This window comes from Pelodiscus sinensis, chromosome 8 (assembly GCF_052426305.1).
Source record: "Pelodiscus sinensis isolate ZL-2025 chromosome 8, ASM5242630v1, whole genome shotgun sequence".
Classification (NCBI taxonomy): domain Eukaryota; kingdom Metazoa; phylum Chordata; order Testudines; family Trionychidae; genus Pelodiscus; species Pelodiscus sinensis.
In genome coordinates this window covers 74,522,852-74,545,264 of record NC_143059.1, presented here as the reverse complement: position 1 = coordinate 74,545,264, position 22,413 = coordinate 74,522,852, and the positions used below count along the sequence as shown (strand labels likewise).

The 22,413-nt window shown below is 73.1% G+C and overlaps 1 protein-coding gene across 2 annotated transcripts; it reads left to right on the top strand.

The window, feature by feature from the left end:
- Positions 1-9,972: 9,972 nt before the first annotated feature.
- LOXL4 (lysyl oxidase like 4) lies at positions 9,973-21,411 on the top strand. 2 transcript variants are annotated; one of them, XM_089780304.1, is made up of 14 exons: positions 9,973-10,252; positions 11,766-11,923; positions 13,698-13,903; positions 14,413-14,451; positions 14,568-14,787; positions 16,165-16,348; positions 16,635-16,789; positions 17,416-17,583; positions 17,855-18,017; positions 18,186-18,429; positions 18,949-19,064; positions 19,918-20,054; positions 20,223-20,334; positions 21,200-21,411. In XM_089780304.1, exons 1-14 carry the CDS (start codon positions 9,991-9,993, stop codon positions 21,268-21,270), a joined length of 2,235 nt encoding a protein of 744 aa, XP_089636430.1. In that variant the 5' UTR covers positions 9,973-9,990; the 3' UTR covers positions 21,271-21,411. The 2 variants fall into 2 exon arrangements, with proteins under 2 accessions (XP_089636430.1, XP_089636429.1); XM_089780303.1 differs by having other exon boundaries at positions 11,766-11,938; positions 14,568-14,760.
- Positions 21,412-22,413: the final 1,002 nt, after the last annotated feature.

Here is a 22,413-nt window from a genome sequence, read left to right as displayed (position 1 = left end):
GGTCCCACGGGGCTCCCCACACACAGCCTGCCCGGTGCCCTCCCCCCCCCGCCCGGTCCCACGGGGCTCCCCACACACAGCCTGCCCGGTGCCCTCCCCCCCCCGCCCGGTCCCACGGGGCTCCCCACACACAGCCTGCCCGGTGCCCTCCCCCCCCCGCCCGGTCCCACGGGGCTCCCCACACACAGCCTGCCCGGTGCCCTCTCCCCCCCGCCCGGTCCCACGGGGCTCCCCACACACAGCCTGCCCGGTGCCCTCCCCCCCCCCGCCCGGTCCCACGGGGCTCCCCACACACAGCCTGCCCGGTGCCCTCTCCCCCCCGCCCGGTCCCACGGGGCGCCACACACAGCCTGCCCGGTGCCCTCTCCCCCCCCCCGCCCGGTCCCACGGGGCTCCCCACACACAGCCTGCCCGGTGCCCTCCCCCCCCCGCCCGGTCCCACGGGGCTCCCCACACACAGCCTGCCCGGTGCCCTCCCCCCCCGCCCGGTCCCACGGGGCTCCCCACACACAGCCTGCCCGGTGCCCTCCCCCCCCCGCCCGGTCCCACGGGGCTCCCCACACACAGCCTGCCCGGTGCCCTCTCCCCCCCCCGCCCGGTCCCACGGGGCTCCCCACACACAGCCTGCCCGGTGCCCTCCCCCCCCCCGCCCGGTCCCACGGGGCTCCCCACACACAGCCTGCCCGGTGCCCTCTCCCCCCCCCGCCCGGTCCCACGGGGCTCCCCACACACAGCCTGCCCGGTGCCCTCTCCCCACCCTGCCCGGTCCCACGGGGCTCCCCACACACAGCCTGCCCGGTGCCCTCTCCCCCCCCGCCCGGTCCCACGGGGCGCCACACACAGCCTGCCCGGTGCCCTCTCCCCCCCCGCCCGGTCCCACGGGGCTCCCCACACACAGCCTGCCCGGTGCCCTCTCCCCCCCCCGCCCGGTCCCACGGGGCTCCCCACACACAGCCTGCCCGGTGCCCTCTCCCCCCCCCGCCCGGTCCCACGGGGCTCCCCACACACAGCCTGCCCGGTGCCCTCTTCCCCCCCCCCCGCCCGGTCCCACGGGGCTCCCCACACACAGCCTGCCCGGTGCCCTCTCCCCCCCCCGCCCGGTCCCACGGGGCTCCCCACACACAGCCTGCCCGGTGCCCTCCCCCCCCCGCCCGGTCCCACGGGGCTCCCCACACACAGCCTGCCCGGTGCCCTCCCCCCCCCGCCCGGTCCCACGGGGCTCCCCACACACAGCCTGCCCGGTGCCCTCCCCCCCCCCGCCCGGTCCCACGGGGCTCCCCACACACAGCCTGCCCGGTGCCCTCCCCCCCCGCCCGGTCCCACGGGGCTCCCCACACACAGCCTGCCCGGTGCCCTCTCCCCCCCCGCCCGGTCCCACGGGGCTCCCCACACACAGCCTGCCCGGTGCCCTCCCCCCCCCGCCCGGTCCCACGGGGCTCCCCACACACAGCCTGCCCGGTGCCCTCTCCCCCCCCGCCCGGTCCCACGGGGCGCCACACACACAGCCTGCCCGGTGCCCTCTCCCCCCCCCCGCCCGGTCCCACGGGGCTCCCCACACACAGCCTGCCCGGTGCCCTCCCCCCCCCGCCCGGTCCCACGGGGCTCCCCACACACAGCCTGCCCGGTGCCCTCTCCCCCCCCGCCCGGTCCCACGGGGCGCCACACAGCCTGCCCGGTGCCCTCTCCCCCCGCCCGGTCCCACGGGGCGCCACACACAGCCTGCCCGGTGGCCCCCACCCGCCACTGAGAACCCAGCCCCTCATGGCCAGGCCCCTTGTGCACATCAGCTGCTTGTCCGGGCCCAGGCCATGGCTAGGGGCGCGTCTGAGCTGGTGCCCACTGCTGGCAGGTCCCGGCTGCCTGCCATGCCAGCCACCTCCCCTCCCCCCTCTCCACTGGCCCCAGGGCCAGCTCCGCCCAGCCTGGAACAGCCACGGGATTGAGCCGAGCCCTCGCCAGCCGCACTCCCACGCGGCCCCTCCCGGAAGATTACAGGGCCCAGCTCCGGCGCTCCCCAGGACCAGGCGCGCCCGGCTGCCTGCGCCCAAAATAAACGGCTCCAGGCCCAGCGGCTGCACCTGAGCTTCCGATTCAATATTGACTGGCTAAGAATAGCGCCCGGCGGCCCCGCCTCCTGCCCCCAGCCAGGCACACCCACTGGAGTGCGCCCCGGGCAGCCTGGAGGGGGGTGCCCGGGGAGACGCCAGGCTGGCTCCCAGCCCCCCACCCCATGACGCTGGTGCTCACCCTGCTCATGCTGGACGTGGTTGCTACTGGCCTGGGCTGCTGTGTAGTAACTGTGTGTGCCTCAGTTTCCCTGGGCTGGAGATGGGAGTTTTGGGTGCAACTCTCAGGGAGGGAGGCTGCCCCAGGCTGCCCAGCCCAGAAGGACGCAAGAGCTCAGGCTGGCTGGTAACCTGGGAGGGGGGCGCTGCTGTCTGGGCCGCTGGGAGCCCCCCCGGCTATAGGTGGGGGCAGGGCCCAGGGACGCCCGCCCCTGGTGACACTGCCTGGCCCCTTGTGCCCCTCTCACCACTGAGCCACCCTGCCCTGCTCGGGTGGGCCCATGGCTCTCCGCCCACAGCTGGGCCCAGTGGAAGGGGTGCCGGCGGGGGGCGGGGTGGGCGCTGGCCCGTCCCCGCCCCGGGCTATTCCAGGCGCTTTCCAGGCTCTGTGGTTCCTGGCTTCTCCCGCCGGAACCTGCCCCTCCAGCACCAGACAAACAGCCCGTGGTCACGGGCATGTCGTGCCAGGCCAGCGCCGCTTCCTGTTTACCCGCCTGCCGGCGACACCGGCTGCAGCAAGTGCAGCTGGGGACAGGCCAGGCAGCCCCCAGCCCAGCCCCCACCTGACCCAAGGCAGCGGCACGGCAGGGGGCTGGGCTGGGCTGGCCCCTTCCTGGGCTTGCCCATGAACCCCCTGCAGGGGGCAAAGTAGCTCAGCTCAGCTGGGGGGCAGACAGGGGGTACAGGCAGACGGAGGGCAGGCTGGGGGTACAGCCAGGTGGGGCAGGCAGGGGGCACAGGCGGACGGAGGGCAGGCTGGGGGCACAGGCGGACGGAGGGCAGGCTGGGGGTACAGCCAGGTGGGGCAGGCAGGGGGTACAGGTGGACAGGGGGTACAGGTGGACGGAGGGCAGGCTGGGGGTACAGCCAGGTGGGGCAGGCAGGGGGTACAGGCAGACAGGGGGTACAGGCGGACAGAGGGCAGGCTGGGGGTACAGCCAGGTGGGGCAGGCAGGGGGTACAGGCGGACAGGGGGTACAGGTGGACAGGGGGTACAGGCGGACGGAGGGCAGGCTGGGGTAAAGCCAGGTGGGGCAGGCAGGGGGTACAGGCGGACGGGGGGTACAGGCGGACGGAGGGCAGGCTGGGGTAAAGCCAGGTGGGGCAGGCAGGGGGTACAGGCGGACAGGGGGTACAGGTGGACGGGGGTACAGGCGGACGGAGGGCAGGCTGGGGTAAAGCCAGGTGGGGCAGGCAGGGGGTACAGGTGGACGGGGGGTACAGGCGGACGGAGGGCAGGCTGGGGTAAAGCCAGGTGGGGCAGGCAGGGGGTACAGGCGGACGGGGGGTACAGGCGGACGGAGGGCAGGCTGGGGTAAAGCCAGGTGGGGCAGGCAGGGGGTACAGGCGGACGGGGGGTACAGGCGGACGGAGGGCAGGCTGGGGTAAAGCCAGGTGGGGCAGGCAGGGGGTACAGGCGGACGGGGGGTACAGGCGGACGGAGGGCAGGCTGGGGTAAAGCCAGGTGGGGCAGGCAGGGGGTACAGGCGGACGGGGGTACAGGCGGACGGAGGGCAGGCTGGGGTAAAGCCAGGTGGGGCAGGCAGGGGGTACAGGCGGACAGGGGGTACAGGTGGACGGGGGGTACAGGCGGACGGAGGGCAGGCTGGGGTAAAGCCAGGTGGGGCAGGCAGGGGGTACAGGCGGACGGGGGGTACAGGCGGACGGAGGGCAGGCTGGGGTAAAGCCAGGTGGGGCAGGCAGGGGGTACAGGCGGACGGGGGTACAGGCGGACGGAGGGCAGGCTGGGGGTACAGCTGGCTGGAGATGGCCTGAGGGGGTTGATAGGCAGGTCGGAGGCTGCGGAACGGGGGACCGGGGGGTTGATGAGGAGCTAAGGGGTGTGCTGGGTTGATGGGCGCTGGAGCTTGTGGGCCCATTGGAGGGGTGGGGGCTGGGAACAGGGCAGGAGGAGTCTGGGAGCAGCAGGGGTTGGGTTTTGGAGAGGTCTGGGGCACATTGGGATAGGCCAGTGGATCTGGGGGCCGAGGGCGGGGCGGGGGGGTCTGGGGGCCCGGCGGGGGCGGGACGGGGGGAGTGTAGGGGTCCGGCGGGGAGTCTGGGGGTCCGGCGGGGGCGGGACGGGGGGGTCTGGGGGCCCGGCGGGGGCGGGACGGGGGGAGTGTAGGGGTCCGGCGGGAGTCTGGGGGTCCGGCGGGGGCGGGACGGGGGGGTCTGGGGGTCCGGCGGGGGCGGGACGGGGGGAGTGTAGGGGTCCGGAGGGGGCGGGTTGGGGGGGTCTGGGGGCCTGGCGGGGGCGGGGCGGGGAGGCCTGGGGGTCTGGCGGGGGCGGGTTGGGGGGATCTGGGGGCCTGGCGGGGGCGGGGCGGGGAGGCCTGGGGGTCCGGCGGGGGCGGGGCGGGGGACGCTGGGGCTCTCTGGGCCTTGGGGGGCGTACGGGGCGCTGGCTTTGCGCCCGCCTGTGCTGAGGCTGCTGGCGCGGAGCCTCCGCGGGGCCGGGCTCAGGGGCCGCAATAAAAGGCCGGGCGGGCCGGGCTCCGGCAGCTCGTCGGTCCCCGGCCAGCTCCGTTCCGCGCCGCGCCGCGCGGTGAGTGGCGCCAGCGCCGGGATCCGGGCCGCTGGCGGCGTTGGGGGGGGATGCTGGCCGGGCGGGATGGGGGGTGCTGGGGTCACAGGCGGGATGGGGGGTGCTGGGGTCACAGGCGGGATGGGGGGTGCTGGGGACACAGGGCGAGTGGGGGGTGCTGGGGGCACAGGGCGGGATGGGGGGGTGCTGGGGACACAGGGCGAGTGGGGGGTGCTGGGGGCACAGGGCGGGATGGGGGGGGGGGGGTGCCTGGGTCAGAGGCGGGATGGGGGGGTGCTGGGGGCACAGGGCGGGTGGGGAGGTGCTGGGGGCACAGGGAGGGGGGGTGGGGGGTGCTGTGGGCAGAGAAAGTGGGGTGTTGGGACCCCCGGAAGGGGAGATTCGGGTGTCTGTGAGCTGGGACTGTCAGTGGCTTTGCCCAGGGAAATAGGATGCTGGGAATTATTAGGAAAGGGATAGAAAATAAGACCCAGAATATCTTACTGCCCCTGTATAAAACTATGGTACACCCACGTCTTGAATACTGTGTACAGATGTGGTCTCCTCACCTCAAAAAAGATATTTTGGCCTTGGAAAGGGTTCGGAAAAGGGCAACTAAAATGATTAGGGGTTTGGAACGGGTCCCATATGAAGAGAGGCTAAAGCGACTGGGACTTTTCAGTTTAGAAAAGAGGAGACTGAGGGGGGATATGATAGAGGTCTATAAAATCATGAGTGGTGTGGAGAGGGCAGATAGAGAAAAGTTATTTATTAGTTCCCTAAATAGAAGAACTAGAGGACACCAAATGAAATTAATGGGGAGCAGGTTTAAAACTAATAAAAGAAAGTTCTTCTTCACACAGCGTGTAGTCAACCTGTGGAACTCCTTGCCAGAGGAGGCTGTGAAGGCTAGGACTATAATAGAATCATAGAATAACAGGACTGGAAGGGACCTCGAGAGGTCATCGAGTCCAGCCCCCCGCCCTCAAGGCAGGACCAAGCTCCGTCTACACCATCCCTGACAGATGTCTATCTAACCTGTTCTTAAATATCTCCAGAGAGGGAGATTCCACCACCTCCCTTGGCAATTTATTCCAATATTTGACCACCCTGACAGTTAGGAATTTTTTCCTAATGTCCAATCTAAACCTCCCCTGCTGCACTTTAAGCCCATTACTCCTTGTCCTGTCCTCAGAAACCAAGAGGAACAAATTTTCTCCTTCCTCCTTGTGACACCCTTTTAGATATTTGAAAACCGCTATCATGTCCCCCCTTAATCTTCTTTTTTCCAAACTAAACAAGCCCAGTTCGTGAAGCCTGGCTTCATAGGTCATGTTCTCTAAACCTTTAATCATTCTTGTCGCTAGAGTTTAAACTTGTCATAGAGTTTAAAGAGAAGCGAGATGATTTCCTGGAGGTTAGGTCCATACAAGGCTATTAGCCAGGGGATAGAAATGGTGTCTTTGGCCTCTGTTTGTCAGAGGCTGGAGAGGGATGGCAGGAGACAAATCGCTTGATCATTGTCTTCGGTCCACCCCCTCTGGGGCACCTGGTGCTGGCCACTGTCGGCAGACAGGACACTGGGCTGGATGGACCTTTGGTCTGACCCAGTCCGGCCGTTCTTATGTCCTTGTGTCCAGGGGCTGCAGCACCTGTTACCCTATAGCTGGGGGCCGGCTGGGCGCCCTGGCGGCTGAAGGGGAGTCACTGGCCGAGGAGGTGGCGGTGCTGGGCTGTGCAGCCCCCCAGCAGCAGAGGGGGGCACTGGCCGAGGGGGGGTCGGTGCTGGGCTGTGCAGCCCCCCAGCAGCAGAGGGGGGCACTGGCAGAGGGGGGGTCGGTGCTGGGCTGTGCAGCCCCCCAGCAGCAGAGGGGGGTCACTGGCCGAGGGGGGGTCGGTGCTGGGCTGTGCAGCCCCCCAGCAGCAGAGGGGTCACTGGCCGAGGGGGGGTCGGTGCTGGGCTGTGCAGCCCCCCAGCAGCAGAGGGGGGTCACTGGCCGAGGGGGGGTCGGTGCTGGGCTGTGCAGCCCCCCAGCAGCAGAGGGGGGTCACTGGCCGAGGGGGGGTCGGTGCTGGGCTGTGCAGCCCCCCAGCAGCAGAGGGGGCACTGGCCGAGGGGGGGTCGGTGCTGGGCTGTGCAGCCCCCCAGCAGCAGAGGGGGGCACTGGCCGAGGGGGGGTCGGTGCTGGGCTGTGCAGCCCCCCAGCAGCAGAGGGGGGTCACTGGCCGAGGGGGGGTCGGTGCTGGGCTGTGCAGCCCCCCAGCAGCAGAGGGGTCACTGGCCGAGGGGAGGTCGGTGCTGGGCTGTGCAGCCCCCCAGCAGCAGAGGGGTCACTGGCCGAGGGGGGGTCGGTGCTGGGCTGTGCAGCCCCCCAGCAGCAGAGGGGTCACTGGCCAGGGGGGGGTCGGTGCTGGGCTGTGCAGCCCCCCAGCAGCAGAGGGGTCACTGTCCGAGGGGAGGTCGGTGCTGGGCTGTGCAGCCCCCCAGCAGCAGAGGGGGGTCACTGGCCGAGGGGGGGTCGGTGCTGGGCTGTGCAGCCCCCCAGCAGCAGAGGGGTCACTGTCCGAGGGGAGGTCGGTGCTGGGCTGTGCAGCCCCCCAGCAGCAGAGGGGGGGTCACTGGCCGAGGGGGGGTCGGTGCTGGGCTGTGCAGCCCCCCAGCAGCAGAGGGGTCACTGGCCGAGGGGGGGTCGGTGCTGGGCTGTGCAGCCCCCCAGCAGCAGAGGGGGGTCACTGTCCGAGGGGGGGTCGGTGCTGGGCTGTGCAGCCCCCCAGCAGCAGAGGGGGGTCACTGGCCGAGGGGGGGTCGGTGCTGGGCTGTGCAGCCCCCCAGCAGCAGAGGGGTCACTGGCCGAGGGGGGGTCGGTGCTGGGCTGTGCAGCCCCCCAGCAGCAGAGGGGTCACTGGCCGAGGAGGTGGCGGTGCTGGGCTGTGCAGCCCCCCAGCAGCAGAGGGGGGCACTGGCCGAGGGGAGGTCGGTGCTGGGCTGTGCAGCCCCCCAGCAGCAGAGGGGGGGTCACTGGCCGAGGGGGGGTCGGTGCTGGGCTGTGCAGCCCCCCAGCAGCAGAGGGGTCACTGGCCGAGGGGGGGTCGGTGCTGGGCTGTGCAGCCCCCCAGCAGCAGAGGGGTCACTGTCCGAGGGGAGGTCGGTGCTGGGCTGTGCAGCCCCCCAGCAGCAGAGGGGGCACTGGCCGAGGGGGGGTCGGTGCTGGGCTGTGCAGCCCCCCAGCAGCAGAGGGGTCACTGGCCGAGGGGGGGTCGGTGCTGGGCTGTGCAGCCCCCCAGCAGCAGAGGGGGGCACTGGCCGAGGGGGGGTCGGTGCTGGGCTGTGCAGCCCCCCAGCAGCAGAGGGGTCACTGGCCGAGGGGGGGTCGGTGCTGGGCTGTGCAGCCCCCCAGCAGCAGAGGGGGGTCACTGGCCGAGGGGGGGTCGGTGCTGGGCTGTGCAGCCCCCCAGCAGCAGAGGGGGGCACTGGCCGAGGGGGGGTCGGTGCTGGGCTGTGCAGCCCCCCAGCAGCAGAGGGGTCACTGGCCGAGGGGGGGTCGGTGCTGGGCTGTGCAGCCCCCCAGCAGCAGAGGGGTCACTGGCCGAGGGGGGGTCGGTGCTGGGCTGTGCAGCCCCCCAGCAGCAGAGGGGGGGTCACTGGCCGAGGGGAGGTCGGTGCTGGGCTGTGCAGCCCCCCAGCAGCAGAGGGGGGTCACTGGCCGAGGGGGGGTCGGTGCTGGGCTGTGCAGCCCCCCAGCAGCAGAGGGGGTCACTGGCCGAGGGGGGGTCGGTGCTGGGCTGTGCAGCCCCCCAGCAGCAGAGGGGGGTCACTGGCCGGGGGGGGGGGGTGCTGGGCTGTGCAGCCCCCCAGCAGCAGAGGGGTCACTGGCCGAGGGGGGGTCGGTGCTGGGCTGTGCAGCCCCCCAGCAGCAGAGGGGTCACTGGCCGAGGGGAGGTCGGTGCTGGGCTGTGCAGCCCCCCAGCAGCAGAGGGGGGGTCACTGGCCGAGGGGGGGTCGGTGCTGGGCTGTGCAGCCCCCCAGCAGCAGAGGGGGGTCACTGGCCGGGGGGGGTCGGTGCTGGGCTGTGCAGCCCCCCAGCAGCAGAGGGGTCACTGGCCGAGGGGAGGTCGGTGCTGGGCTGTGCAGCCCCCCAGCAGCAGAGGGGGGGTCACTGGCCGAGGGGGGGTCGGTGCTGGGCTGTGCAGCCCCCCAGCAGCAGAGGGGTCACTGGCCGGGGGGGGTCGGTGCTGGGCTGTGCAGCCCCCCAGCAGCAGAGGGGTCACTGGCCGAGGGGAGGTCGGTGCTGGGCTGTGCAGCCCCCCAGCAGCAGAGGGGGGGTCACTGGCCGAGGGGGGGTCGGTGCTGGGCTGTGCAGCCCCCCAGCAGCAGAGGGGTCACTGGCCGGGGGGGGTCGGTGCTGGGCTGTGCAGCCCCCCAGCAGCAGAGGGGTCACTGGCCGAGGGGAGGTCGGTGCTGGGCTGTGCAGCCCCCCAGCAGCAGAGGGGGGGTCACTGGCCGAGGGGGGGTCGGTGCTGGGCTGTGCAGCCCCCCAGCAGCAGAGGGGGGTCACTGGCCGGGGGGGGTCGGTGCTGGGCTGTGCAGCCCCCCAGCAGCAGAGGGGTCACTGGCCGAGGGGAGGTCGGTGCTGGGCTGTGCAGCCCCCCAGCAGCAGAGGGGGGGTCACTGGCCGAGGGGGGGTCGGTGCTGGGCTGTGCAGCCCCCCAGCAGCAGAGGGGTCACTGGCCGGGGGGGGTCGGTGCTGGGCTGTGCAGCCCCCCAGCAGCAGAGGGGTCACTGGCCGAGGGGAGGTCGGTGCTGGGCTGTGCAGCCCCCCAGCAGCAGAGGGGGGGTCACTGGCCGAGGGGGGGTCGGTGCTGGGCTGTGCAGCCCCCCAGCAGCAGAGGGGTCACTGGCCGAGGGGGGGTCGGTGCTGGGCTGTGCAGCCCCCCAGCAGCAGAGGGGGGGTCAGTGGCCGAGGGGGGGTCGGTGCTGGGCTGTGCAGCCCCCCAGCAGCAGAGGGGTCACTGGCCGAGGGGGGGTCGGTGCTGGGCTGTGCAGCCCCCCAGCAGCAGAGGGGTCACTGGCTGCGGCGGGGCAGGGGCTCAGGCTACAGCTGGCAGCGGGACCCTTTGCAGGCCTGACCTGCCCTGCCCTCTGGGCCTCTTCTAGGAGCTGCCTCCGCAGGGCCAGCCATGGCCGCCGGGCCCCTCTGCTCCCTGCTCCTGCTGTGCCTGGCCGCCCCCAGCTGGCAGCAGCCGGCCCGGATCCAGGTGCGGCTGGCCGGGGCGGGGGGCCAGGCCAGCGAGGGGCGGCTGGAGGTGCTGTACCACGGGCAGTGGGGCACCGTCTGCGACGACGACTTCAGCATCCACGTGGCTGCCGTGGCCTGCAGGGAGCTGGGCTTCGAGTCGGCCGTGACCTGGGCCCACAGCGCCCAGTATGGCCCAGGGGAAGGTAACGCAGGGCCCGTGCCCAGCCGGGGCCCTAGAGTAGGCAGGGAAGAATGGGGATCAGGCTTCTAGGGGGGAGCAGAGATATGGGGATGAGCCCCCCAGCTGCAGAATGCCCCTCCCACAGTACAGGGGGCGCTGTGGGGAGGGGCAGGAGCTGGCTGGGGGGCACAGGGGGCGCTGTGGGGAGGGGCAGGAGCTGGCTGAGGGGCACAGGGGGCGCTGTGGGGAGGGGCAGGAGCTGGCTGGGGCGGGCGCTGTGGGGAGGGGCAGGAGCTGGCTGGGGGCACAGGGGGCGCTGTGGGGAGGGGCAGGAGCTGGCTGGGGCGGGCGCTGTGGGGAGGGGCAGGAGCTGGCTGGGGGGCACAGGGGGTGCTGGGGGGAGGGGCAGGAGCTGGCTGGGGGCACAGGGGGTGCTGGGGGGAGTGGCAGGAGCTGGCTGGGGGGCACAGGGGGCGCTGTGGGGAGGGGCAGGAGCTGGCTGGGGGGCACAGGGGGCGCTGTGGGGAGGGGCAGGAGCTGGCTGGGGGGCACGGGGTGCTGGGGGGAGGGGCAGGAGCTGGCTGGGGCGGGCACTGTGGGGAGGGGTAGGAGCTGGCTGGGGGGCACGGGGTGCTGGGGGGAGGGGCAGGAGCTGGCTGGGGCGGGCGCTGTGGGGAGGGGCAGGAGCTGGCTGGGGCGGGCACTGTGGGGAGGGGCAGGAGCTGGCTGGGGCGGGCGCTGTGGGGAGGGGCAGGAGCTGGCTGGGGGGCACGGGGTGCTGGGGGGAGGGGCAGGAGCTGGCTGGGGCGGGCGCTGTGGGGAGGGGCAGGAGCTGGCTGGGGCGGGCACTGTGGGGAGGGGCAGGAGCTGGCTGGGGGGCACAGGGGGCGCTGTGGGGAGGGGCAGGAGCTGGCTGGGGCGGGCGCTGTGGGGAGGGGCAGGAGCTGGCTGGGGCGGGCGCTGTGGGGAGGGGCAGGAGCTGGCTGGGGCGGGCACTGTGGGGAGGGGCAGGAGCTGGCTGGGGCGGGCGCTGTGGGGAGGGGCAGGAGCTGGCTGGGGGGCACAGGGGGCGCTGTGGGGAGGGGCAGGAGCTGGCTGGGGCGGGCACTGTGGGGAGGGGCAGGAGCTGGCTGGGGCGGGCGCTGTGGGGAGGGGCAGGAGCTGGCTGGGGGGCACAGGGGGCGCTGTGGGGAGGGGCAGGAGCTGGCTGGGGCGGGCACTGTGGGGAGGGGCAGGAGCTGGCTGGGGCGGGCGCTGTGGGGAGGGGCAGGAGCTGGCTGGGGGGCACAGGGGGCGCTGTGGGGAGGGGCAGGAGCTGGCTGGGGCGGGCGCTGTGGGGAGGGGCAGGAGCTGGCTGGGGGGCTCCTGGCTATTCCGGCCCTGGCCTTGCCCGGCTGGGAGCGCTGGGGAGGGGAAGGGGGAGGGACCCCGTTGCTAAGCCCATGGGGGGGGGGTGCATCTGTCCCAGTCCGGGACCTGGGGGTGCCAGAGCTCTTGGCCAGGCCCCTCACTGCCCCCCCCCCCCCCCGCGCCAGGCCCCATCTGGCTGGATAACGTGCGCTGCGCCGGCTCCGAGCGCTCGCTGGCCGAGTGCCAGTCCAACGGCTGGGGCGTGAGCGACTGCCACCACGGGGAGGACGCCGGCGTCGTGTGCTCGGCCCCACAGCTGCCTGGCGCCATCGCCCCGGGCCCTGCCCCCGGCCAGCAGGTGAGCGGGGGTAGGACGGTCCCTGGGGGCTGGCTGGGCGCTCCCGGCCCTTCCCCCTCAGCCTGGGCTCCTGCGGCCAGTCACCTGCCCCAGCAGGGCCGGGGACCTTGGGTGCCAGGCCGGGGGGTTCAGCTGGTCTGACCCATGGAACCCTGGGGCTGGAGCAGATCCCTGCTGCAATGGGGGGACTGGCACCAACATGAGCCCCCCAGCTCGGCCCCGGCCTGCAGACTCACACCAGGCACTGCCCTGGGCACAATGGGGCTGCCCCACGTCCCCGGTTGTAGGCCGCTGCCAGGGCCTGGGGCTGCCGGGCTCGTGTTGGACCAGCAGCCCGGCCAGAAGGGGCCCTGGCAGCAGCGTGCCCTCGATGTTGGGACATCCATGTGTGAGATTGTGACGGCGCGTTGGGGTCCCCCAGCTCCTGCACCCCTGTAGCGGCACAAACAGACTCCACCAGCCAGTAGAACAGGGGGGGTTTATTGCCTCTCCAGGGTACAGCACAGCACAGATGTCATCTGGTTCCAGGGCAGGCCTAGGAGGCTTCAGCCCCCCTTGAGATGGGGGAGCCTGGGCCCCTAAATCCCAGCCTGTTGCTGAGGCTGCTTCCTCCATGATCCCAGACAGAGACTAACCCACTCTCCTCCAGCCCTGCCCCCCAGCCAGGGGCGGCATCCACCTTCCTTTGTTCCTCCCCATGGGGGGTAGCTGGTCAGACAGGTTCGGAGCCCCCTTTGCCTAGTGACTCATCCCCTGCCCTGCTGGGCCGTGCTGCAGCCAGTGGGGGTCACCCCCAGCCCACTGCCCAGCGCAGCAACCAGCAAGGTGCCCCCCTACGGCACAGGGATGCATTTTGTTACATGCACCGATGTGCAGCTGCTGCGTGGCCAGGGGTGGGACTGAGCTTTGGGGAGTGGGAGGGTCTCAGGTCTGAGGCAGAGGAGAATGGGGGGCTCCAGCTGGGGGTGCAGGCTCTGGGGCGGGGCCAGGCTGAGGGGCTCAGGGTGCAAGCTGCCCCACAGCTGTGGTGTGGGCAGGGAAGGAGGAAGCGCTCCCAGCTGCAGCGGGACGGGGGAGGGCACCTCTCCGGGGGGCACAGCCCTGGGCAGGCTGCTGCGCGGCTGTAACTCAGCCAGCGGCACTCCTGGGGCGCAATGGAGCCGGCCTGAGCTCCACCCAGAAGCAGCCACATGGCCCTGCGGATCCTATGGCCAGGGACCATCAGGGATGCTCCACCCACTGTCCTGCCTTCAGCACCGAATCTGCAGCTCCCATTGGTCAGGACCACAGCCAATGGGAGATGTGGGGCTGATGCCTGTAGGCAGCATGTACCCACCTGGCCATGCCAACCCCTTCCAGGAGCAATGTGGCCCCAGGGCCCCGCCTCAAGCTCACTGCAGCACCAGCTGGGGTCAACACATCTGGCTGGAGCCAGACCAGCCACCCGCCCCGGCCTGGAGCCCCCTCCTGCTCCCCGAGTCCCCACCCCGGCCTGGAGCCCCCTCCTACTCCCCTAGCCCCTCCCTTCCCTTAGAAGCTGGAGGAGGTGCGGCTCAAGCCGGTGCTGGCCTGGGCCCATCGAACCCGGCCTCTGGCCTGGGGCAGGGGCGGAAGCTGGAGGAGGTGCGGCTCAAGCCGGTGCTGGCCTGGGCCCATCGAACCCGGCCTCTGGCCTGGGGCAGGGGCGGAAGCTGGAGGAGGTGCTGCTCAAGCCGGTGCTGGCCTGGGCCCATCTAACCCGGCCTCTGGCCTGGGGCAGGGGCGGAAGCTGGAGGAGGTGCGGCTCAAGCCGGTGCTGGCCTGGGCCAAGCTGCGCGTGCCCGTCCACGAGGGCGTGGTGGAGGTGAAACACGAGGGGCGCTGGAGGCAGGTGTGCGACACCGACTGGACCAGGAACAACAGCCGGGTGGTGTGCGGGATGCTGGGCTTCCCGGCAGAGCAGCAACTCCACGTCGGCTTCTACAGGTAGCGCTGGGCAGGGCGGGGGCATGGGCCAAGCAGGGGGCTGCCAGCGGCTGGGCTGGCTTGAAGGAGCTGAGGGTCTGGTGCCTGGCTGAGATGGCATGGCAGGGGTCCAAGGATATAGTGTGTGGAGTGGTGCACGTGCGTGTGCATTAGTGCAAGGTCACAGCATGTGGAGTGTTGCACGTGCGTGTGCATTAGTGCAAGGGGCAGATCACAGGAAGTCCTGGTCCAAGGACAGAAACCAATTCTGCAGGGCAGGGAGGGTAGGGGGCTATGGATGGGGTGGGCACTGGGACCCCAGAAGGGGCTGAGGGGTGGGAGGAGGGGAGGGCTGCAAGGAAGACTTTGTGACTCTGCCGGGTGGGGTGGCAGAGAGGCCCCTGTGGGGGTGGGGAGGGGGGAGGCACAGAAACCCCGTGGGAAGAGGCAGAGACCTCTGCGGGGGGCGGAGGGGGGGACACCTGGGGCTGCCCAGGGCCCGGCTGACCTGCCGATTTCTAACCCCCCAGGAAGCTCTGGCAGCTGAAGCTGAAGGATGCGAAGTCCAGGTAGGGGGGGCCCTGTGTGGGGCCGACTGGCCGGGTGCGGGCTGCCTGCGGGCACCGTGGCCCACGCTAGCCGGGCGGGGCCGGGCCGGCTCACCTGCCTGCCCCTTGGTTCACAGCCTGAGGAGCCTGCGGCAGAAGAACGCCTTCTGGATCCACCGGGTGAGCTGCCTGGGCTCCGAGTCCCACCTGTCCCAGTGCCGGGTGCAGGTGTCCCCGGCGGCCCGGCTCCAGCCCGCCTGCCCCCGCGGCATGCACGCCGTCGTCCGCTGTGCCCCGGGCCCCACAGCCAGGGCCAAGCCCCTCCGCAAGGTGAGCCTGCGAGCCACAGCGCCCCCGGCCTCCGGGAAACGGGCACCCCCCGATCCCAACCCCCCGGGAACGGGCACCCCCGATCCCAACCCCCCCGGGGACGGGCACCCCCCGATCCCAACCCCCCGGGAACGGGCACCCCCCGATCCCAACCCCCCCGGGGACGGGCACCCCCCGATCCCAACCCCCCGGGGACGGGCACCCCCCAATCCCAACCCCCCGGGAACGGGCACCCCCCAATTCCAACCCCCCCGGAACGGGCACCCCCAATCCCAACCCCCCGGGAACGGGCACCCCCCGATCCCAACCCCCCCGGAACGGGCACCCCCTGATCCCCCCCCCCAACCCCCCCCCCCGGGAACGGGCACCCCCTGATCCCAACCCCCCCGGAACGGGCACCCCCCGATCCCAACCCCCCCCGGGAACGGGCACCCCCCAATCCCAACCCCCCGGGAACGGGCACCCCCAATCCCAACCCCCCCGGGAACGGGCACCCCCCAATCCCAACCCCCCCCGGGAACGGGCACCCCCCAATCCCAAACCCCCCCGGGAACGGGCACCCCCAATCCCAACCCCCCCGGGAACGGGCACCACCCAATCCCAACCCCCCCCCCCCGGGAACGGGCACCCCCAATCCCAACCCCCCCCGGGAACGGGCACCCCCAATTCCAACCCCCGGGAACGGGCACCACCCAATCCCAACCCCCCTGGGAACGGGCACCCCCAATCCCAACCCCCCCCCCGGGAACGGGCACCCCCAATCCCAACCCCCCTGGGAACGGGCACCCCCCAATCCCAACCCCCCTGGGAACGGGCACCCCCCAATCCCAAACCCCCCCGGGAACGGGCACCCCCAATCCCAACCCCCCGGGAACGGGCACCCCCAATCCCAACCCCCGGGAACGGGCACCCCCCAATCCCAACCCCCCCCGGGAACAGGCACCCCCCAATCCCAACCCCCAAGAAATGGGCACCCCTAATCTCAACCCCCCGGGAACGGGCACCCCCAATCCCAACCCCCCCTGGGAACGGGCACCCCCAATCCCAACCCCCCCCCCCGGGAACGGGCACCCCCCCAACCCCCCCGGGAACGGGCACCCCCAATCCCAACCCCCAGGAAATGGGCCCCACCCCCCTGTCCGGCCCCCAGGGAACGGGCCCCACCCCCAATCCCAACCCCCCGGGAACGGGCCCCCCCCAGCCCAGCCCCAGGGAATGGGCCCCCTCCCCGGCCCCGCCCAGCGGGGGGGAGGGGCTGTCTTGAGGGGGGCCTGGCCACAGGACGGAGCCCGTCAGAGGGCTGAGAAGCCCCCTTGAGCGGCAGGGCCCAGCCATGCTCAGTGTGGGGGGCACACAAACCCGTTCGGCTCCCCGCCCATCGGCGCCTAACCCCCTTCTCCGCAGGGGCCGCGGGTGCGTCTGCGGGCCGGCGCCCACGAAGGCGAGGGCCGGGTGGAGGTGCTGCGCGACGGGCAGTGGGGCACCGTGTGCCACGCCCAGTGGGACCTGCTCGCGGCCAGCGTGGTGTGCCGGCAGCTGGGCTACGGGTCGGCCAGGCAGGCTCTGGCTGGGGCCCAGCTGGGCCAGGGTGAGCGGCCGGCGGGCAGGCGGGCGAGGAGGCTGGGGGGCGAATGGGGCGGGGCAGCCAAGCTCCGGGGGACGCTGCTCGGGGGCAGCACAGAGGCCGGCGGGGAACCCCCTGGGATCCCCCTGCAGGGCCGGGCCCGGTCGGGGAGCCAGGCCGGGTGCGTGACCGCGCCGAGCTGGGCGCCGGGGACTGGTGCCAGGCCAAGCTGCCAGCCAGGAGCCGGGCGGCTGGAGCCCCAGGATTCCCGGAGGGGGGCTCCGTGCGGCTGACGCTGGCTCTGGCGCAGGCCTGGGGCCCATCCACATGACGGCGGTGCGGTGCGCGGGCTCCGAGCGCTCGCTGCAGGACTGCAGCTTCCAGGAGGCGGCGCAGAGCGGCTGCGGGCACGAGGCCGACGCCGCCGTCCGGTGCAACGTGCCCCGCATGGACTACCGGAGCCAGGTGAGCGCCCGCGCCGGGCCGGGGCACTCAGGGGCAGTGGGGCCCCGGAGCAGCAGGGTAGATGCCATGGTACATAGGGTGCAAATGGGGTGGGGAGGCCTAGGGGAGGGGCGCCCTGGAGCGCGGGGGGAGGGGTGCCTTGGGGTGCTGGGGGAGGGGCACCCTGGGACACTGGGGGAGGGGTGCCTTGGGGCACAGGGGGAGGGGTGCCCTGGGGCACAGGGGGAGGGGTGCCCTGGAGTGCTGGGGCAGGGGTGCCCTAGGGCGCTGGGGGAGGGGTGCCCTGGGGTAGGGGTGCCCTAGGGCGCTGGGGCAGGGGTGCCCTGGAGCGCTGGGGCAGGGGTGCCCTGGGGCGCTGGGGCAGGGGTGCCCTAGGGTGCTGGGGCAGGGGTGCCCTAGGGTGCTGGGGGAGGGGTGCCCTGGGGGAGGGTGCCTTGGGGCACCGCAGGACAGGGCGGCACAGGCTGAAGGAGGCAGCCAATGGGACAGAGGAGCCACAGGGCGGGGCAGGCAGTTGGCACCCATGTCCCCAGGCTCCTGCTGCCGGGGTCCCTTATCTGGGGGGGCGCCCCTTGGACGCGGAGGGGCCAAGCTCTCGCCTGCTGCCTAACCCCGGCTCTGCCCAGGTGCGCCTGGCGGGGGGCCGCAGCCCAGAGGAGGGCGTGGTGGAAGTGCTGGTGTCGGAGGGGGGCAGCCCGACGTGGGGGGCCGTGTGCAGTGACCGGTGGGGGCTGAATGAGGCCATGGTGGTCTGCAGGCAACTGGGGCTGGGCTTCGCCAGCCACGCCCTCCAGGTGAGTCCCAGAGTGGGGGGGTCTGCCTTGGCTGGGAGAGGTTATGGGGGAGGGGGGCTCTGTGCCCTGGCTGGGGGGCACGAGGGAGGGGGGATCTGGGGAGCGGGGTTCTGTGCCCTGCCTGGGGGCTTGTCGGGTCCGTTGTGGGAGGGGGTGGACGGGGAGATGCCCAGGTGCCGGGGTCCAGGTGGGCAGGATGGGGGATGGGGTGCCCTGGTGCCAAGGGAGGGGCGGGGTGGGGGGCCCTGGCTGAGTGTCTCTCTCTCCCCAGGATACCTGGTACTGGCAGGGCAGCCCGGGGGCGGGCGAGGTGGTGCTGAGCGGCGTGCGCTGCGTGGGCACCGAGCCTGCCATCCAGCTGTGCCAGCACCACGGCCCCGTGCACTGCCCGGCTGGAGGGGGGCGCTCGTCTGCCGGGGTCAGCTGCACTGAGGGTGAGTGCCGGGCCCACGCCATGGGGCGGGGGGGGACTTGGCTTGGGCTGCCTGCACGCGCCGCGGGGCAGCCGGGGCTGTGGGAGGGGCCCACGGCAGGGGAAGGGCAGGAGCCTGATGGCACAAGGTGCCCGGGATGCCAGGCCAGCCCGTGCCCTGCTCCTGCAGCTGCCCCGGACCTGGTGCTGGACGCCCCCCTGGTGCAGGAGACGGCCTACCTGGAGGAGCGCCCGCTGGCCATGCTGCACTGCGCCCACGAGGAACGCTGCCTCTCGCGCTCGGCCGACCACGCCAGCTGGCCCCACGGCGCCCGGCGCCTGCTGCGCTTCTCCTCCCGCATCCTCAACCTGGGCCGAGCCGACTTCCGGCCCCAGGCCGGGCGCCACGCCTGGGTCTGGCACCAGTGCCACAGGTGAGCGCCACCTCCCCGAGGCCGGCCGGCCCGCTGGGGCTCTGGGCTGTGCCCACGCCGGGGCCCTGCCCGTGCTGAGCCGGCTCTCCCCACGGGCCCCAGCTGGCTCCCTGGTGCCAGCCACGCCCGGGGAATTGGCAGGCTGGGCCGGGACTGTCCTGGCGGCTTTATTGGGCTGCAGAGCTGTAATTCTGGGCCTGGCCGCCGGCCCTGCTCCCAGCCGCTCCTCCTGCCCCAGCCCCGCCCGGCCCCGCGCCCAGCCGCCCCTCCTGCCCCAGCCCCGCCCGGCCCCGCGCCCAGCCGCCCCTCCTGCCCCAGCCCCGCCCCGCTCCCAGCCGCCCCTCTTGCCCCAGCCCCGCCCGGCCCCGCTCCCAGCCGCCCCTCCTGCCCCAGCCCCACCTATAGTGCCCAGGAAACCCGCCAGCCCCCCACTGGCAGGGGAGACTGCCCCTCTGTAAGGCAGGCAGGGGGCTCTGCCCCCCCCGGGTGTGCTGGGCCCCACACCCCTCTCGTCCCCAGGCACTACCACAGCATCGAGGTTTTCACCCACTACGACCTGCTGACGCTCAACGGCTCCCGGGTGGCCGAGGGGCACAAGGCCAGCTTCTGCCTCGAGGACACCAACTGCCCCCCAGGTAGGGCAGGTAACCCCTCTGGGGCCTCCACATCCCCACGCCTGCTGGGAGCGCCTCACAGCCACTGCCCCGCCCCACAGCGCCCCCTGCTGGGAGCGCCCCACAGCCACTGCCCCGCCCTACAACGCCCCCTGCTGGGAGTGCCCCACAGCCACCGCCCCGCCCCACAGCGCCCCCCGCTGGGAGCACCCCACAGCCACTGCCCCGCCCCACAGCGCCCCCTGCTGGGATCGCCCCACAGCCACTGCCCCGCCCCGCCCCACAGCGCCCCCTGCTGGGAGCGCCCCACAGCCACTGCCCCGCCCCACAGCGCCCCCCGCTGGGAGCGCCCCACAGCCACTGCCCCGCCCCACAGCGCCCCCTGCTGGGATCGCCCCACAGCCACTGCCCCGCCCCGCCCCACAGCGCCCCCTGCTGGGATCGCCCCACAGCCACTGCCCCGCCCCGCCCCACAGCGCCCCCTGCTGGGATCGCCCCACAGCCACTGCCCCGCCCCGCCCCACAGCGCCCCCTGCTGGGAGCGCCCCACAGCCACCGCCCCGCCCCGCCCCACAGCGCCCCCCGCTGGGAGCGCCCCACAGCCACCGCCCCACAGCGCCCCCCGCTGGGAGCGCCCCACAGCCACCGCCCCGCCCCACAGCGCCCCTTGCTGGGACCACCCCACAGCCACCGCCCCGCCCCACAGCGCCCCCTGCTGGGAGCACCCCACCGCCCCGCCCCACAGCGCCCCCTGCTGGGAGCACCCCACCGCCCGCGTTCTCCTGGGCACGGTGGGTGTGTGTGGGGGCTGGAGGAGGGGTTGGGGGGGGCCGGCCGTGTCAGCCTGTCCCCGCCCCCGTCATGCTCTCCCCAGGGCTGCAGCGGCGCTTCGCCTGCGCCAACTTCGGGGAGCAGGGGGTGAGCGCCGGCTGCTGGGACACCTACCGGCACGACATCGACTGCCAGTGGGTGGACATCAGCGACGTGGGGCCCGGCAGCTACGTCCTACAGGTAGGAGGCGGGGCCACCGCTCTGCCACGCCCCCTTGCCCCGCTGTCCTGGGACCTGGCCGGAGGCTGGGACGAGCTGCTCGCCCGCGTCCTGTCCGTGGTGGGAGGCAGGCGGGGCCCCGCTCCCTGCCCCGGCCTGGCCGCCCCACCGGCTCTGCTCCCCGCGCAGGTCATCGTGAATCCCAAGCAGGACGTGGCCGAGTCGGATTTCTCCAACAACGTCATGAGGTGCCAGTGCAAGTACGACGGGCACCGCGTCTGGCTGCACGGCTGCCACACCGGTACTGGGCTCCGCGGGCAGGGCCCCGGGCAGCAGAGGGGGCCCTGGAGCCCGGGGGGAGAGCAGAGGGAGCCTAGGACCTGGGGTGGGAGCACAGGGTCCCAGAGGGGAAGCACAGAGGGGCCCGGGCCCTGTGGGGGAGCAGAGCGGGGCCCTGTGGGGGAGCAGAGAGAGGCCTGGGCCCTGTGGGGGAGCAGAGAGGGACCTGGGGGGGAGCAGAGCGGGGCCCTGTGGGGGAGCAGAGAGAGGCCCGGGCCCTGTGGGGGAGCAGAGAGGGACCTGGGGGGGAGCAGAGCGGGGCCCGGGCCCTGGGGGGGAGCAGAGCGGGGCCCTGCAGGGGAGCAGAGCGGGGCCCGGGCCCTGGGGGGGGAGCAGAGCGGGGCCCGGGGGGGAGCAGAGAGGGGCCCGGGCCCTGGCAGGGAGCAGAGAGGGGCCCGGGGGGGAGCAGACAGGGGCCCGGGCCCTGCAGGGGAGCAGAGCGGGGCCCGGGGGGGAGCAGAGAGGGGCCCGGGCCCTGGCCCTGGGAGGGAGCAGAGAGGGGCCCGGGGGGGAGCAGACAGGGGCCCGGGCCCTGCAGGGGAGCAGAGAGGGGCCCGGGGGGGAGCAGACAGGGGCCCGGGCCCTGCAGGGGAGCAGAGAGGGGCCCGGGGGGGAGCAGACAGGGGCCCGGGCCCTGCAGGGGAGCAGAGCGGGGCCCGGGGGGGAGCAGAGGGCAGGGCTGCCAGGAAGGGACCGGCTCAGACCCTCCAGCCCCGTGGGCGGGCTACTCGTCCCTGCCTCGCTGCGCGGGAGCCTCTGGGGGACAGGCCCTGCCCCCCGTGCCGTGGGGTTCGGGCCCCGCTCACCCAGCCCCCCACCCCCCGCAGGTGACCAGCTGGCCGCGGAGGCAGCGCGAGAACTGGAGCAGCAGCAGCGCCTGGCCAGCAACCTCGTGTGACGCGCCGGGGCAGCCCAACGGGGCGCTGTGGGGCAGGGGTGCCACCGTGGGTCTGTGCTGGGCCCTGCCTGCCGGAGCCCCCAGGACTCTCACCCGGGCAGTGCCTGGCCCCCCAGGAACCCACAGCCCCGGCGCGCTGTGCCCAGGGCCCCGGTATTGCTAGGTGCGGGGCCAGACTGGCTGGCACTCGCCGCACGCCCGGGGGAGCCTGGCTCTGCGTCCCGCCCCCCAGGCCAACTACCTCAGCCGCCCCAGCGGCCGGCACAGCCCTGCGCCTGCAGGACCCAGCCTCTCAGCTCAGGGCCGGCCCGGGCCACCGCAGTGCAGGCACCAGCCTGGCACGAATAAAGCTTTTGTGCAAGCTGAAGGCTGGTGTCTGCCCGCAGGGGGCGTTTGTCATTCGTGGGACGCGGGTGCCTCAGTTTCCCTTGGGTGGGGCCAGGTGCCACGGGGGGAAGGCTGGTGCCACGGGGGGACTGACAAACCCTCAGCGAGGGGCCGGGGGGTACAGGTGGGCACTGGAAGCGGGCGGCTGGGCCAGAGGCAGAGAGCCCCAATGGGACTTCGCTGAGCACAGACAGCGGGAAGGTCCAGCCAGGTCCCGGACCCCCCCTCGGCCTCCTGCTGGCTGGGGTCCCGCCTGCCCAGAGCCCTCCTGCCCAGCCGGCCTCCTCCCTGGCTGCCTCGGGCCAGGCCCACGGGACTCGCGGAGCTCACGGCATCACCAGGGGGGCAGGCTGCCAGCTGCCCCAGAAAGCCGGGAGCCCAGGGCCTTACCCCAGTGCGAGCCCCCCCCCCAGGCAGGGGGAGGGCCCAGCAGCTCTGGCCCCAGGCTCCCCGCTGACCCCCAGAGGGGGCAGGACCGGGGCTTGTGGCAGGAGTAGCTGTGTCGCCCCCGGCACACCCCAGGCTCAGCCTGTCCCTTCCCCTGCCCATGGGGCCAGGGCGGGGCACAGGCCAGACACGTGCCGGGGCAGGACGCAGGCTGGTGCCCTGCAGCTCGCCCCCGCGAAGGCCCCACCCCCTACAGCTGCTGGGCCCCTAAGCCAACGGCCAGCGCGACCCCACTGTAGGCTGCCCTGTGCCCACTAGGGGCCCGGCCCCCTCCCCCGGGGCAGCGCTCAGCCCAGGCGTGGGGCTAGG